Source organism: Pristis pectinata, chromosome 20 (genome assembly GCF_009764475.1).
Source record: "Pristis pectinata isolate sPriPec2 chromosome 20, sPriPec2.1.pri, whole genome shotgun sequence".
Taxonomy (NCBI): Eukaryota; Metazoa; Chordata; class Chondrichthyes; order Rhinopristiformes; family Pristidae; genus Pristis; species Pristis pectinata.
The window spans coordinates 11,118,845-11,137,171 of record NC_067424.1 but is presented as its reverse complement, the minus strand read 5'-3'; the positions used below and the strand labels follow the sequence as shown (position 1 = coordinate 11,137,171).

The 18,327-nt window shown below is 43.7% G+C and overlaps 1 protein-coding gene across 1 annotated transcript in view; it reads right to left on the bottom strand.

The window, feature by feature from the left end:
• Window positions 1-10,063: 10,063 nt before the first annotated feature.
• The window catches only part of cntn2 (contactin 2), a 164,323-nt gene continuing 156,059 nt past the window's right edge, over window positions 10,064-18,327 (bottom strand). Inside the window, exon 23 of the mRNA XM_052034539.1 lies at window positions 10,064-16,647. Coding sequence (XP_051890499.1) covers window positions 16,547-16,647 — 101 coding nt within the window. The 3' untranslated portion in view covers window positions 10,064-16,546. The remainder of the gene's footprint in view (window positions 16,648-18,327) is intronic.

Here is an 18,327-nt window from a genome sequence, read left to right as displayed (position 1 = left end):
GGACATTTCTTCCTGGCAGGAGAAGGACTTGGAGTGGGGAGGGGAAGGATCCAGTTGTCAAAGTCCATATAGGCACCAATGGCATTGGGAGGACCAGGAGGGAGGCTCTGCTCTGGGATTATGAACTACTTGGGGCAAAATTAAAAATCAATACAAGGGCGATAATCTCTGGATTATTACCTAATACGTGCAAATTGGCAGAGGGTAAATCAGTTTTGAGAAGTAAATGTGTGGCTCAAAGATTGGAGGAGGAGAAATGGGTTCTGATTCATGGGGCACTGGCACCAGTAGAGGAGAAGGAGGGAACAGTTCCTTTGGGATGGGTTATTTGGACCATGTTGGAGCAGTGTCTGGCTGAATCCCATAAATATGATTGTAGAAAGTACCTGAAGCAAGTTAGAGAGAGGTTGCAGAAACAAAGGACTGCAGATGCTGGAACCCAGATGAAAAATGCAATAATGCTGGAGGAACCCAGTAGGCCAGGCAGCATCCTTGGGGAAAAGGAGGTGGTCAACGTTTCGAGTCAGGACCCTTCTTCAGGACTGATGGTCAGTCCTGAAGAAGGGTCCTGACCCGAAACGTTGACCACCTGCTTTTCTCCACAGATGCTGCCTGGCCTGCTGAAATCCTCCAGTATCATTGTGTTTTCAATCTAGAGAGAGGTTGGGTTCTAGTAATGCGAAGTTAATAAATGAAAATGAAGTGAAAGAGTAGTGTGGATACTGTGAGTAGTGATGGCGGTTTAATAAAAGATGTTGTGGTTAAGGATCCCCTATGGAGTAATGATCACAACAGGATAGTGAGGGGGAAATGAAAGTGTGACAGGTAGGAAGAGAAGAGAGAAGCAGCAGAAAGTAACCTGGAGTAAGTAAAAAGTGTAAACTGTCAAAGCTTAAGGCTCTTTATCTGAATGCACGCAGCATTCATAGCAAGGTAGATGAGTTAATGGCACAGATGAGTGTGATCTAACAGCCATCACAGAGAAGTGGTTGCAGGATGTCCAGGACTAGGTGCTCAATATCCACCTAATTCAAGATTCCAAAAGAACAGGCGTAGCGGTTAGCGCGATGCTATTACAGCGCCAGCGATCAGGGTTCGATTCCGGCTGCTGTCTGTAAGGAGTTCTCCCCGTGTCTGCGTGGGTTTCCTCCGGGTGCTCCGGTTTCCTCCCACATTCTAAAAGACATACGGGTAGGTCAATTTGGGTTTAAAATGGGCAGCGCGGAATCGTTGGGCCAGAAGGGCCTGTTACCACGCAGTAAATAAAAAAAAATTAGTAGGCTAAAAGGGAAAGTAGGTGGGATATCCTTGTTAATCGAGGAGGAATAGGTACAGTACTGAGTAGTGATATGGATGTAGTGGATAATGACATGGAATCGGTTTTGGGTGAAAACAGTGAATATTAGAGGAAAGAAGACATGGATGGGAATGTCTATAGGCTCCCAAGGTGTTCCCTTTCACTAGGACAAAGTACAAATGGGGAAATGTCAAAAGCGTGTAAGAAGGGAACAGCAATTATCATGGGTGATTTTAATCTGTATGGATTGGACTAATCAGACTGCTAAGGGTATCAGGGAAGGGGAGCTTGTGAAGGGTATCAGGGATTGTTTCTTAGAGCAGTATGTTACAAAACCTACCTGGGAACAGCTATTTTAAATTTTGGTATATGTAATGAGGTAGGATTAATAAACAATGTTATGGTTAAGGGTCTCCCTGGGAGTAATGATCTCAACATGATAGAATTCTGGACACAATTCAAGGGCAAACACCCCAGGTCCATAACTAATGTCCTTAACTTAAATAAGGGCAATTACTATGGTTAGGAGTGGACTGGGTAAATAAACTAAGGGAAAGGTCAGTGAATGAGAAGTGGCAGATATTTAAACACTCAGCAGAAATGCGTTCCAATTAGAAAGGGGGGATCCCAGGAGAAAAATGAACCCTCCACGGTTAACAAAGGAGGTCAATGAAAATATTAAAGATTATAACAAAGACTAGAGCATACAAAGTGGCAAGGGCTAGTGGTAGACCAGATGACTGGGAATTTACAGGAATCAGCAACGAGACACTAAAAAATAAATAAGAAAATTGACAATGAGAGATAACTGGCAATAAATATCAAAACAAACAGCAGAAGCTTCTATGGATCTATAAAAAAGGAAGATGAGAGGTAGGGTAAGTGCAGGACCCCTAGACAGTGATAATGGGGAATTAATAATCGGAACAAGGAAATGGCAAATGAATTAAATCAATACTTTGCATCCATTTTCACTGTGGAGTACACTGCAAATATCCCAAATGTTTCTGAAGAGCTAGTTTCAAACAGTATGGAAGAAATGATAATGATCAGTACAACGAAGGACAAGGTATTGAAAAAAATAATGGGACTTATGGGAGATAAGTCACCAGGTCTTGATGGCTGCACCCAAGGGATTTAAAGGGAACATCTGCAGAGATGGTGTCACCATCGGTTGAAGATTTTCAATATTTACTGAGTTCTGAAAGGCACCAATGGATTGGAAAACCAAAAATGTGACTTCATTGTTCAAGAATGGAGGATGACAAAAAGCGGGTAACTATAGGCCCTTTGGCTTAACATCTGTTGTTGGCAAAATGCATCTAATCAGGGAAGAAATAACTAGTCATTTAGAGAAGCTTAATGTAATCAAACCGTCAACATTGTTTTATCAAAGGTAAATTATGTTTGACCAAAATGCTAGAGTTCTTCAAGGACGTAGATGTAGTGTATTTGGATTTTCAGAAGGCATTTGACAAAAGGCTGGTGGACAAGGTAAGAGCTCATGGTATTGGGGAAAATGTGTTAGCATGGACTGAAGATTGGTTATCACATGGAAGAGAAAGAATTGGAATAAAGAGGTACTTTTCAGGTTGGAAGGATATAACTATTGGAGTGCCCCATGGATCTGTTCTTGGCCCGCAGTTAGTTATGATTTAAATTAAGGAAATGAAGGAGGAGGCAGAGAGTAAGTTACCCATGTTTGCTGATAACATGAACCTAGGTTGGAGGGCATGTTGTGATAAGGAATTTAGGACTCTGCAACAGGATACAGATAGGTTGAGTGAGTGGGTGAAAACTTGGCAAATGGAGTTCAGTGTGGGAAAGTGTGAGATCATGCACTTCAGTAAGAGGAATCTGAAGGTGGATTATTATCTAACTGGAGAGAGACTGCAAATGAGCAAAGTGCAGAGGGATCTAGGTGTTCTTGTGCATGAATCACAGAACGTTAGCAGACAGGTTCAGCAAGTGGTTAGGAAGGCAAATGGGCATATTGGCCTTTATTGCAAGAGAGTTGGAGTTTAGAAATAGGGAAGTATTGTTACAATTCTACAGGGTTCTGATGAGGCCACAGCTAGAGTGTTGGACAAAGTTTTGGTCCACTTATTTAAGAAAGAATATATTGGCATTGGAAGTAGAGATTCACTTGGCTATTTCCAGTGATAATGGGGTTGTTTTATCATGAATATTCAAAGAAGTTAGATCTATATTCTTCAGATTCTAGAAGAATGAGGGGAGATCTTATTGAAAGATATAAGATCCTGAGGGGACACCATAGATGTTGAGAAACTTTCACTACTGTGAAAATCTCAACCGAGGAGACAAAATTAGAAGATTATGGAGTGATTATTTGAAACTGAGGTGTGTGGAAGTTTTTTTCGGACAGGGTGATGAATCTCTGGACCTCTCTATCCCAGAGGGTTGTGAAGGCCAGATCATTGGAAGTATTTAAAGAGGGTGTAGATAGTTTTTTGAAAGGTCAGGGAACTGAGGGCACTGGGAAACTGGCACGGAAAAGGAGATGAGGCTGGGGCAGATCAGCCATGATTATTTTGAGAGTGGGGTAGACTTGAGGGGCTGATTGGCCTACTCCTGCTCCTATTTCTTATGTTAATTATGTTCCGTTCTAATTATTAAACGTTAGAACATCTAGTCTAACAAGCCTCTTCATCTGAGAGAGTGTTGCACTGTCAGAAGGACCGGACTGAGGGAGCAGTGCACTTTTGGAAAGACACATTGAGGGAACAGCGTACTGTAGGAAGGGCTGTAGCGAGGGACCATTGGACTATCAGGAGGGCTGTGTTGAGCCAATGCTCATTTGTGGGGAGGGCTTCGCTGAGGGAACTCTATACTGTTGGAAGGACTGTAACAAAGGAACAGTGCATTGCCAGATGGCTACAATGAGAGAGTGCTGCACTGTCAGAACGCTGTACTGAGAGAGGGCTGCACTGTCAGATTAAACACTGAATCAAAGACCCCACTCACCCGGGACATTCTCTCTTCTCTCCTCTTCCATTGGGTAGAAGATACAGGAGCCTGAAGGCATGTACCACCAGACTTAAGGACAGCTTCTACCCCACTGTGATAAGACTATTGAACAGTTCCGTTATACAATGAGATGGACTATAACCTCACGATCTATCTTGTTGTGACCTCGCACCTTATTGCACTGCACTTTCTCTGTAGCTGTGACACTTTACTCTGTACTGTTATTGTTTTTACCTGGACTACATCAATGCACTCTGTACTAACTCAATGTAACTGCACTGTGTAATGAATTGACCTGTACAATCGGTTTGTAAGACAAGCTTTTCACTGTACCTCAGTACAAGTGACAATAATAAACCAATACCAACACCAATACAATGAAGGAGCAGTGTACTATCACAAGAAAGTCTGTATTGAGAGAGATGAGATGGTATGAGATGAACATCAAAAGACACAGTGAAATGCATCTTTTGCGTAGAGTGTTTTGGGGGCAGCCCACAAGTGTCACCACGCTTCTGGCGCCAACATAGCATGCCCACAACTTCCTAACCCGTACGTCTTTGGAATGTGGGAGGACACCAGAGCACCCCGAGGAAACCCACACAGACACAGGGAGAATGTACAAAGTCCTTGCAGGCAGCGGCCGGAATTGAACCTGGGTCGCTGGCGCTGTAATAGTGTCACACTAACCGCTACACCACCGTGCCTGCCCTGCTCAGTTGCTCTGTTGAGCACAGTGCTGCTCTGTTGGCAGAGCTGTACTGAGAGAGCACTGTACTCTTGGAAGGGCTGCACTGTTAGAAGGGGCATGCTGTGGGAGTGCTTCACTGTTGGAATGACTACAGACAAGGAACACTGCACTGTTGGAAGATCCATGGTGAGAGAATGCTGCAATATCTGAGAGCCACCTGCTCTCTCTGAGAATTCTACACTGTATTGCTGCATACCTGGGCTTGATTTCCTGAATTCTCCAGCTCAAACTAGGAAACCCAGTCCACACCTTAAGTCAGGAGTCATTGTCACAATTTAGTCTCATGCCCATATACATGGATGAATCACACACAGATTTAATAATCACAGTGAGATTGAGAGCATTTCTGCACAGCCTGTTCCTGTGCTGTACTGTTTGATGTTCACAGTGGGGATGGGACTCCCATGCTGTCCCCTCACACCAATTCTCTACAGCTTCAGTAGTAGAGCTGTCAATGTCATACTTGCTTTCAGTTTGGTATGGGGAAGCATGACACTAAAACCTTTCCCAATCCCTTTCCAATGGACTCCTTGTAGCTGACGGAGGGATCAATGTTATACTTTTCCTCTCTCTCACTTTTGGCCCAAACTTTAGCTCAAGAAGCAAATAAATAGCCTGCAGGAGATAATTAAGTAGAGAGGTCAAGTGGCAACTGCCATAAAAGTGTTTAAGTTAATGACACGTGGGAGTGTATCTATTTATGAAGTACTGCCGTGTGTCTGAGTGACATCTGGGAGGGGGAATTGCTGCCTGCCAAATGGATTACGCGCTTGACAATGTCAAAAAGCTGATGAAATAGCAGTGGTATCTCTGTACTCTACTTCAGGAATATCAGTGAAGTGGGTGGGCTGGGGCAGAACCTGAAGATGTTGTTTCTGAGGAAAATTCCTTGCAATGCCTGACCTCCTTGTTTGTGGAGATGACTTCGCTGGCAGGAGGTCCAGTGAGACAACAAACAGAGACAGCAGGCCAGAGGAACTGCCCTCCCCTTGGAAAGGAATAAGAGGCCCTGAGTTGACCCAACATGTGATTACGCTGGTGGATGTATGGCCGTGGGGAAAGCTGTGACAGGAAGGAGACCGACAGACTCTTGCTAATGGATCCTGTGCCAGTGCTGATAAATGTTCTGGTGTAAGTTCTTTGACCTGAAGTGATAACTCTGTTTATCTCTGTAAAGATGCGCGTGGACATGCTGAGTATTTTATGTTCCAATGCCGGTGTTGAGGGAGTGTTTCAATGAGGTGCGCCATTTTGTAGATGAGTTGTTCATCTAAGACGCTTGTGATAATTTTCTCCCACCAACCCTTATCCCTCAATCAACATCAGAAAAAATAAAATGTGGCATGGTTGTGAGTATATTGTTCTTTTTGCAATCTTGACCTGGGAAAATTGGTTGCTGCATAGAGTCATAGAGTTAAACAACAAGGAAACATGCCCTTCGGCCCAACTCGTCCATCCTAGCCAAAGTGTCTAGCTGAGGTAGTCCCATTTGCCTGCGTTTGACCCATATCCCTCTAAACCTTTCCTATCCATGTATTTCTCCAGGGGTATTTTAAGTGTTGTAATTGTACCCGCCTCTACCACTTTCCCTGGTGTCTCCTACTCGTTATGATAGTGACTGCACATCAGAAGCATCTCATGGGCTGGAAAGCACTTCGGGGCCTGAGGTTGAGAAAGTGCTGGAAAAACATGTCCCTTTTGTCTATAGTCCTGTGACCCTGCCGCATGGAACCATGAAGCACTCACACTAATTGGAGGGTGTCCCTAAGGTGTAAGGTTCTGTTCTTGTTCCATTCACAGTCCCTGAGTTGAGAACCTGAGGCAACGCAACTTTGAAAAAAACAGCTTGTTGTCTGTTGTTGGTTTTACTCTGCAACTGCCAGGTTGCTTATCCTCCATCGTACAACAAGGTCTTGCATTTATATGGCACCTGCAGCATATTGAAACATTCTGGCAATCTGAAAGTTGACACCAACAAACAATTTGCTGAAGGAACTCAGCAGGTCGAGCAGCATCTGTGGGAGGAAAGGAATTGTCGATGTTTCTGGTTGAAACCCTGCAACAGGATTGAGAGTAGAGAGGTGAGGTGGCCTGTATAAAGAGGGGAAGGGGAGTGGTGAGACAGGAGGTTGAGGTGATTGGTGGACAGAGGAGGGGTGTAAGATGGTGCCAGGTAGGGGAGAGGAGAAGGGGTGGAGTTGGGATGAAGTAGCAGGTGAATGTTAGATGGGGGCAGATAAAAAGAGAGAGGCAAAAAATATTGAGGGGCAGACAGACCAAGGTGTGGTGAGGGGAGGGTGAAGAGAGGAGACAGCTACTGTAGGGAGATAAGCAGGAACACAAAGGGCAGCCCATTGTTGGACTCTGATAAATAAAGGAGGCGAGAATGGAAACCATGAGGGGAGAGGTGCATGGCAGTTGGAACCAGAACCAGGTAGGGGAGAGGGTTGAGGGGAAACCTGTGGGTGAGCTGTGTATGTAGTGGGTGGATGGAACCAGGAGGGTGAGGGGGACGAAGATGGGTGATGGGAGGCTGGGGAGGGGGGTTGAGGGAAAGGGGATGAAAATGGAAGGACCAGAGGAGGATTGGAAGGAGAAAGGAGAGGAAAGCAGGGGGAGGGGGAACAACCCAGTGGTGGGGATAGTTATGTAAAACTAGAAAACTCAATGTTCATGCCACCGGGTTGTAAACCACCCAGGTGGAATATGAGGTGTTGTTCCAGTAGTTTGTGTTGGGCCTCACCCTGGCAGTACAGAAGGCTGAGGATGGAGACGCCAATGTGGGAATGGGTAGGTGCATGCAACTGGGAGCTCGGAATGGCCAATGGGGCTGAAGGGGTCAGGTCACGGAGGGAACTGCAAGTGAGGGCAAAGATCTCGAAATCAGAACCATTGATTAGCACACATAGTGCTGAGAGGCCAAGTATGTCTCACTTTGGAAATAGTTGTAAGAGACAGTGTTTTGATTTCAAGTAGAATGGATTTCAAAGAGCTATTAAGAAGATCATGAAGAAAATCCAGGTTGGGGGCGGCACAGTAACATAGCGGCTAGTGTAACGCTATTACAGCGCCAGCGACCTGGGTTCGATTCCCACTGTTGCCTGTAAGGAGTTTGTACGTTCTCCCCGTGTCTGTGTGGGTTTCCTCTGGGTTCTCTGGTTTCCTCCCACATTCCAAAGACGTACAGGCTAGGAGCTGTGGGCATGGTATGTTGGTGCCGGAAGAGTGGCGACACTTGTGGGCTGCCCCCAGCACATTCTTAGCAACACAGAAAGACGCATTTCACTGTGAGTTTCAATGTACATGTGACTAATAAATAAATATCTTATATATCTTATAGGGGAATTTGAGCAGGTCGGAATGCAGTATGAACAGATTTTCTGAAGTTTTGAAAGGCAAGGGTATTAAAGGCTATTGGACCAAGGTGAGTAGCTGGAATTAAGATGCAGATTAGCTCTGATCTAATTGAATTGGCCGAGGAGGATGAAATAGCCCAGTCTTGCTCCCATTGTTCTTGACAACACAGACCATGTTCTATATGTTCAACTCTAGGGCAGTGGTTAGATTCACCCAGGGTGTAGTGCAGTCTACAAAGTACTGGAGGAGAAACCATTGAGCTGGGCAACCACTTGACTTTGGTCTGGAGGCTGACTGCATGTTTACCAAGGAGGAGAATGCAGGTAGCGATTGGAAGGAACCCTAGAATGGCTCCTCAGTTAGTGCCAAATGTTATCACATAGGGCAGGAGTAAAGGAAACATCATGACAAAGCTGGGACGAGTAACGGTGGGACAAGTAGGCCTGTTACAGAAAGGATGACGGAGGAGGGCGATTTGGTCAACAACGTGAAGAGGTTGAGAAGGTCCAGGAAAGACTGGGGAAAGTGGGGTGAAACAGACTGAAGGGATTCGAGGACAGGGAAGTGGAGGACCTTGGTGGCAATGATGCATATTTGGAGTCTGAGATATTGTGATGTGGGATAACAGAGGGTAAAAGACAGGATCAGTCCATTTAGCCGAGTAATTCTGTCACTGTGACCACCTACCCCCTTCTCTCACATGTGCTTGTTTGTAACCTTCACTTAAGCCTCATCCTCAAGTTCCACATCCTCTCTACTCTTTGAATCCCCATTATATTTCTTGGTGAACATGGTAAATCGATGGCTTCTGGTTGCCCTCTTGTCCACAAGTGGATGCAATCTCCTTCTAAGTATTCTATCTAAACCTTTCATCATCTTAAAGAAGAACATCAGGTCATCTTCAGCCTTCTTTTTTCATGAGAATGGAGCCTCAGTCTCTTCATCCTTGCCAGTTAGGTCAACCCTCATGTTTCTGCTATCACCTTGGAAGTCTCTTCATTGTTTCTATAACATTTTAAAAATATGGCCACCAGAACCATGCTCCGGCTGTGGTCTAACCAAGGTTTGGTAAGGTATGACATAAGTTCTATTCCTCTAGAAATAAATCTTAGCTTCCTTTTTTTTGGAGCAACAAACAATCTGCTGGAGGAAATCAATGGGTCAAGCACCAACTGCGGGAGGAAAGGAATTGTTGATGTTTTGGGTCAAAACCCTGTAGTTGAGTCCTGATGCAGGGTTTTGTCCCGAAACATCAACAATTCCTTTCCTCCCACAGATTCCAGCATCTACAATCTCTTGTGTCTCCTTTCTTTTTGCCTTGATAACCTGTTGTGCAATCTTTAGTTAGAAAGTGGAGAGAGTAGGGACTGAGGATAGGAAAAGGGAATGGTGGCAGAAGTTTTGACGAGGTGGTGATAAGGACATCTTTGAGAAATATCAATTCACAGTCTCTGTGGTTAGAGCTGTGGAAAGATCTGTTGGCTATTGAGGAGCAGAACTCGGGAAGACTGAAGGAGCTGGAGGTGGTTCTCACAGAAGTGGGTTCTAATAGGAGCAGGCAGGGAAGAGCTGAGAGATGCTAAAAGGTGTCAGCTAGGAGAAAAGATAAAGATTAGGACTGTGGAAGCCGGTTGCCCGGAGACACGTTCAGATAAATTTCACTCAAGCCATTTGATAATCTTTGTAATACTTTATTAGGAAGAGGTTGCGAAGGCCAGATTTTTATTTATAAATCAAATACAATATAGTACATTAGTGTGCCTGATGATCCGAGTTGATGAAGATGATTCATTCAAATTGAGGCAGAAATCTCTTGAGTTTCTCCATTAGAAATTACTAATCCCCCAGTTAGAATTACAGATGTTGGTCCTATTATTTTACCAGTTAATATGAAGCATTAATTAAAGAAAATAACATTCATTTATCTTAATTAGTGAATTTATTTACATATTTCCACCAGTTGTCAGACCGACTCCCAAAGGCATAGCTCCAGGAACTGCCTACCTGCTTTCTTTTGCCAGTGGCAGAGTTAAGTCCAAGCCTCCATGGCTGCCCTTTACCTCACTGGGCACTCAACAAGTTAGGGTCCAGCACAAGAAGTGATAAACCATCAATGGATGCAGGTAACAATTTTGCCAGAACCAAAGCACAGCAATACAGGGACAAGAATTCATCGCCTTGAAATCATTACGTCATGCTGTGAGCCCACATCCAATCCATATCCATCATACCCTGTTTATCCACCAGCTCTACTACTTTCAATATCTTGGCTGAACAGAATCTACCAATCTCAGTTTTCAGTTCAAATGTCCAATTCCATATAGTGTCATGGAGCCTTCAACACCTAGCCAGATCATTGGTAAAGGCAGATGGGACCAGCTTAATCTCTGATACCTCCAACTATACAGTGCTCCAACAGGACTGGGAATTAAGTTCACACCTTCACTTTAGGGAGTGCAACACCACAGTGTCTTCAACTAAAGCCTAATGATTCCAACATTTGGCATAAGGCTTGAATGCTGTTAGTGAAGTGAATGAATCTCTGACACACTAATGATGAACCAAGCATACTTACTATTAGGCTTTCAAAGCACTGAAGTTGCATCAGTGACAATTCCATCTAAGAATGTAGCTGCCAGCTCCTTTCCTTGGTGTGGAAGTGAAGGTAGGGAGGCAGAAGGAGGTGTAAGTGGGCAGCACTGCTGTACTAGCTCAGAAAATTGTGCATGGCACCTTTAAAGTATATTACCTCACAAAAGGGTAGGATATATCATACCCAGTAACGTTCTAAACCATTGAATTAATAGAAGGATAGATTGGTATCAAATTCCCAGATCAATGGTCTCACTCGCTATAGCTGTCACATGATAAAAATTGACTGTCACTGGGTCATATGACTCACAGAAGGGCAATGAGTACAATAACGATACAAACTTTTCCATGCCATTAAAAATATCTTCCTATTTGGGAAATAAGTTCATAGGGAATACAGTCTGTCACAAACAATTAGCACCAAAGCTCTGCATGGTAGTTGTTTAAAATAAGCATCTGCCCACAACTTGACTCTAAGCTGAGCTTCAAGCCATACATCTGTTGCATCTCTAAGAGCTCCAGAGCATCAACCTTGCCTCAGCTCATCTGTTTCAGAAACCCCATCTCCCTGTTCTGAATGTGACTGTTCCGATGCACTCCTGACCAGTTACAATCCTCAAACCTGAGGTCTAGCAAAACTCAGCTGCCTGAGTCTTGAATGCTAATCACTGTTCATCCAAAACCACTCCTTTTGCTACCTTTACCCTGGTTAAGCAAAGCCTCAGTTTTAAAAATTGTCATTTTCAAATTCCCCCTTTCCTTTCTATGTAATTTTAAACATTGAGTGTTCAATGGAAACAGGCCATTTGGCCCACCATGTCCATGTCAACCAGTCAATACTCATTGTATTAATCCCATCTTCCAGCATTTGGTCATAGCCCTCTATGCCTGGACAATTCAAGTGCTTATCTAGACACTTCTTAAATGTTGTCAGCGACTCTGCTTCCACCAGTATTCCAGGTACTCACCACTCTCTGGGTAAAAAAATCCTCATCAGATCCCCTCTAAATCTCTTACATCTTACCCTAAATCTATGTACTCTGGTTTTATTTACCTTCGAGATGGGGAAAAGTTTCCTGCAATCTACACTGGCTATACCCCTCATAACTTTATATACCTCAGTCATGTTCTCTCTTAACCTCCTCCGCTCCAGGGAAAACAGACCTAGCCTCTCCAGTCTCTCCTCATAACTGCAACATTCCATCCCAGTGATATCCTGTTGAATCCCCTCTGCACTCTCTCCAGCAGCTTCACACCTTTCTTATACAGTGGTGACCAGAACTGCACGCAGTAGTCTAGCTGAGGTCTGACCAATGGTTTACAGAATTAGAGTATAACCTCCCTGCTCTTGTATTTGATGCTCCAACTAGGTTAATCAATAGAAGGCCTTCAGCCTGAGGCCTCCAATCCTGTCCCCAGCAAATTTCTAGCTGTCAGGGCCCTAAGCTGCAGAATTCCCTCCCTCACTTCTCTACCACTCTATCCTTCCTTAAAATGTTTCCTAAACATTTGCCTATTTATTCTCACTTCTCACGTGGCTAGCTGCCAAATTTTGTTTGGTAGTGTTTGTGTGAAGAGAGATGCATGATTTGGCATATTAAAGTTCTGTTGAAATGCTAGTTCTTGCTGTTGTATCAAACTCTCTCTGCAGCATTTAAATAGCTGTGCTTCGTATGTTGCTCTTTAACCATCAGAACTGTGGGAATACCCTCACAAGTGGACTGCATAAAATGACTCATCACCTCCATATGAGGAACAGGCAATCAAAGACTCCGCCCACCTCACTCATCAGGTAGAAGATACAAAAGCCTGAAAACATGGCTCAAGGACTGTTTCTATCCCACTGTTATAAGACTATTGAATGATTCCCTAGTACAATAAGGTGGACTCTTGACCTCACAATCTACCTCATTAGGACTTTGCACCTTATTGTCTACCTGCACTTTCTCTGTAACTAACACTTTATTCTGCACTCTGTTATTGTTTTATCTTGTACTACTTCAATGCACTGTGTAATGAATTGATCTGTATGAACGGTACCCAAGACAAGTTTTTCACTGTACCTCGGTACATGTGACAATAATAAACCAATTTACCAATTTTATGGGCAATAAATGCAGCTCTTGCCAATAATCATCCATGTTCTGTGGATCTTCTAAAAGCATCGACATGTGCAATTTAGAGCACTATATTGCTTGAGGGAACAGAATTGACAAATGCTTTATGTCTGGAAAAAATATTTACTGTAGGTCCCATGGTGGGTGTGATTGGAAATCACAGTTGTTAGTATTGAATGATCCTTCGCCACCAATTCAAAAACATCTACTCCTAATTCAAGTAAACCAATTTTGCCTATTTACACCTCATAGGGATGCATTGCTTATGGGACATGAGGAACAATTACACTTCTTTCCTAATTCTTCCCCTGCTCCCCCAAGACCCTAACTCACAGGGGAGGCCATAGGGTTGGAAACCCGTTGGCACCATATCCCTACATCTGAATCAGCTTCAACTGAGAGTGCTGGGAAGCTATGCAAATGTCAGGCACATAACTGCCAGCTTTAATTCTCTCTTTCTACATTTTTCAGCAATCAATTAATGACCCAGAATAAGAATCCTACTTAACTTCTCCCCAGACTTGGTGATGCCTACGCATGCTCTCGGTCACCTGGTGAAATTTACTAACTGTACAGAGAGTTGGGGGCTGAGCTTTCTGTGCTTCATGGCCCAATAAAAAATTGTCAGTGTCTTCATCCTTTGGATCACAGAGAGAATTTGTTTCAGGTTTAGCCTCACATAGTATGTCTATTACAATAATGAAAGAGGTCTGGGAAGGTACTAAGTATATGTGGGAATACTAGTCACTTGCAATACCCATCATGCATATTCAGATGAGATGAAGTTATTGGAACTAAATGTGTGTTGAGTACGACCAGTGGCTGATACCTTTACACATGTTTAGCATGACCAAACAAAGACTAACTTTCTTCGCTGCTCTTTCCATAACCCAGTACAACTCAATTCAACATGTTCCTCTGCCCTGCTATATCCAGGTTGAAGCTTTTGTCTTTGACAACAATAGTGTTATAGGCAGAGGCCTTTGGTACTTGGCCACACCATTGTAAATGTCCATCCCATATTCTACTATGCTGAACTGTTAACCAGACTTGATGGAATTCAGGAAACTAACAGTAAAAAGTTCAGGATTTGGGAATCTCACTTGAGATAGAATGAGGTTTAGAGAATGAGGCACAGAGGGCAGTTTGTAAACTTCTGGTCACTGCTGCTTCACTCATCCCTTTGCACAAAACTCTCAATGTGTAATCCCTCCTGATATGGAAGGTATCTGTAAATTTGCATCCAGCACGTATGGAAAGATGTGATGAGAATTAAGCAGTGAGTGGCTGACAACAGACTTTCTAGGACCTCCAAGCTATTATCAACGGGTCTGCTCACTGACTGCGGTTGTGAATGTCAGCATTTTACAATAGTGTAGGCCAGTATTCAGCCAGTCTTCATCTCTCAGCAGGGACGTGGTGACATTTTGAATGGCACACACCCAACAGTCTCCATCTCCCTTCCACTGCACAGGCCTCACAAAACTGCCCTTTTGGAGACTGCCAACACTGCCCCCACCAACCCACCAGTACATCCCACTTCTGAGACTCAGGTTCAGCTTAATCTCCTGGGAATTAAACTCGCATACCCTTGCAGAGGAAGCGAGTCCCTGGATTAGGACATGTGCATGATTTTCAAACATTGAGCCAACAGTCAAAGCACTTGGCCTCTATGCCTCCAGTTAAACCAAATAATTAAATTAAATAAATTAAACATATTAGTCTCCTCCCCATCAAGGAAGAAGTTTAACTGTGACCTCATCCTGTGCAAGCCAATAATCAACCCCACCTAAGTGCTATAAGCCTCTATTCTCACACCTCTCTTACTAAAGGTTAAACTTGTTTCATCTACTATGTCCTTCCATCCTCACAAACCAATCACCATCCTCTTTACTACCTTACCCTACCCAATCCTACTCTACCCCACCCTATTCTACCCCAGTGGTCATTCACAGCTTCACATATGGAGCCAAACTGGCACCACTAGCCAACAAACTACAAGGCTTAACAAAAGCTGATCGCTGTTTCACTGCATTAGCAAGCTTATGATTGTTGCTGTATTACTTCTCATCTTGAATTCAACTTCTGATTGGTTGTCAACCCGCCTTCCATTTTGACATAAGGTGGTACCAAGGACATCAGAAGATGTCACGATCCTGGCAACCCCATAATCTACAATGACAATAACATCTCTTCGTGATGGGAGTGGCTAACAAGATCAAATCAGCATTGTTCTGTTAGGTTACGGTTCATCTGAGCTGACGTTTCTTGTCCAGCATTTGGATTACTCATTTGCAAACTATACATGCTCAGTTTTTCTCTTATTTTTTAAGTAATCAGAATAATCTCCCAACATTGTTTGTCCACACAGAAAAGGCTCTTTGGGGGCTCAAAAGGTAATGGTCACAATGACCTTGAATTGACAATGAAGGGCAGGTGATTTCTAAGGGCATCTGATTAAATAACGTAGTGAGTTCTGTGATGTCTCCATCTCAAATTCTTGGGTTAGACTTTATGATATCTCAGGCCATTGAAAGTTATCTAGGAGCAGGAGTAGGGCATTCAGCCCCACGTTTTCCCCTGATCAATTAGATCTGTACCTTAACTCCCACTAGCTGCATCAGTTAAACCTAGTAAACCTCACCTAACTTTGCCCACACTCATATTGTTAACCCTGGTGGGAACCACAGACACCTTCTAGAACTGGCCTCAGTGAACTGCGAGTGTGGACCAACCCACAGAAAATGCGCAGTCAGAGGCCAAACCTGTTCACCCACGTGTGTCTTCCATTGAGAGTCACCATGACAACCATGGGTCGTATCGCAATGTGTTCAGAAGGAAAGCTCGTGTAACAGTGGTTCTGATGTTGGAAGGGGTCACTGTAGTGGGTTGGGGTTAGTTTGGAAGGAGTTGTCATTTGGCTAGATTCATTGGTCAAGTGAATAGGAAGAGAAATTCAGGAACTTTCAAGATCCAAGAGCCAAAACCCAAAACCAAAAGAAGTGAGATGTGAAATTGCGCAAATGGGACATGTTCCACAGAGAAGCTGGTACATCACAATACCTTCTTGGACCTTGGAAACCCTGCAGCCAAAATCTCCTGTCTGGATTGGGCATTGTATCTACAAATGTACAACACTGTGCATATAAAAAGAGTGTTTTATACAGCTCAATCTCTGATATTTTATCGTCCAATTTAACTCCCCAGGTTACAACCTCCAAATCAAATGGATTATGAAATCTTATTGTTGATGTTTCCCAGATTATTTCTTTACAAAATTTTTTTTAATGTTTCTTACCCCAGTCAACAAATGTATGAAATTTTCTACCTAAAATCGTAAGACAAATGTCAGGTTTTTTTTAATACTATAAACAGTTTGGTGTTGGATGACTCATCCTTTGTTGAAAAATGGCGTGCAGCGACGGTTCAGGTGAGTGGTTGCAATCAGAGTTCCAGGCAGCCAATGGCAGTAAATGTTAGTATGGCAGTGAAGAGAGCGTTGTGGAGGACTTGCACCCCTGAGTCATTTACCATCATGCTGGTACCTGCAGGTCAAGAATGATGAGATAAGACTTTAAAAGACTTGTGCAAAAATGGACACGCAAACGTTCACACATTGAAGGCTGTCACCTCATGTACAATAGCACAGGTCAGTAAATGTTAACTCTGTGGCCACCTCTGCTGTTCTACAGGTTGTGTACAATCCTCTGTGCTTAGATATGGGAGAGTTGTCAGCAAAATGAGAGGCTCTGAGAGGTGAGGTGTGCCCTAAATGTGATTGTATCAGGGAATTGGAGCTCTGTCTATACTTCTTGCTGCCTTGGTATAATAGCCAAAATAATCAAAGATTCCTCCCACCTCAAGACATTCTCCCCCCTCCCTTTGGGCAGAAGATACAAAATCCTGAAAGTACGCACCACCAGGCTCAAGGATAGCTTTTATCCAGCTGTTATCAGACTATTGAATGGACCTCTTGTATGATAAGATGGACTCTTGACCTCATAATCTACCTTCTCATAGCCTTGCATCTTATTGTCTGCCTGCACTACACTTTCTCTGTAACTGTAACACTTTATTCTGCATTCTGTTATTGCTTTTCCCTTGTATTACCTCAATGTAATGATGTGATGAAATGCAAAACATTTTGGCATGCAAAACATTTTGCATGGATGGCGTGCAAAACAAAGTTTTTCATTGTACCTCAGTATATGTGACGATTATAAACGAATTTACCAATTTAGCAGTGTTGTAGCCCGACTCCAAATCACTGGGATTCTCAAATGATGTGAAGGACCAGTGAATTTACACCATACATTGGGTCATAGTAAATGACAGCTGGTATATAGATGTACGTAGCTGAGGCAGGAAATTCCCCTGATAAATTCCCTGTGCTTACTGGGGGAAGTAATCTTGGTTAGAGAGGAAGCAGAGGTACAGCCAATTCCTAATTAGCCTTTAAACTCTGGTGTGGATGATTCATGGTAGCACATGTAACAAGAGTCATAGAGTCATACAGCATGGAAACAGGACCTTTGGCCCAACTGGTCCGTGCCGTCTGTGTGTTCTATTGTCAACCTGTTTATTTTAGTGGAGTTATGAACTTTACTACAACAGGGTGACACAGGGGCACATGCTGCTGTGCCATAGCTTCAGTGACCTGGGTTCAGTTCCTGACCTCGAATGCCATCTGTGTGGAGTTTGTACATTGTCTCCATGACCCCGAGTGCTCTGGTTTCCTTCCACATTCCAAAAATGTGCTGGTTGGCGGGTTAATTGGCTGCTGTAAACTACCCCTAATGAAGGTGGGTTTTAGGAGAATCAGTGTGTTGATGTGAGGGTGAAGGGGTTACTGGGAAATAATTGGGAGAATGGGATTGATTGCTTTGAGAGCTAGTATGGGCTTTGTGGGATCAATGGTCTGGTCCTATGTTATATGACAAAAAATGAAAATGCACAGGACACTGTGTCCTACGTTTAACACCATTTTCTACTCCCATGTGGGCATGGACAATAGACTGATGTCCAGCCTTAAGGTTGTGTCAGATCCTGAACATACACAGGTGAACCTGGCTGCATGAAGATTGAATTCTCAAACTTTCGGTAACCGCTCCCCCTCTGTCCCTTTTCCCCTTTTCTCTTTTCTCTCTCCTCCAGATCCACCCGGGCCCCTTCACTCTATCCCTTCCCCCCCCCACCCCCTCTGTCTGCCCATCACCCACATACTC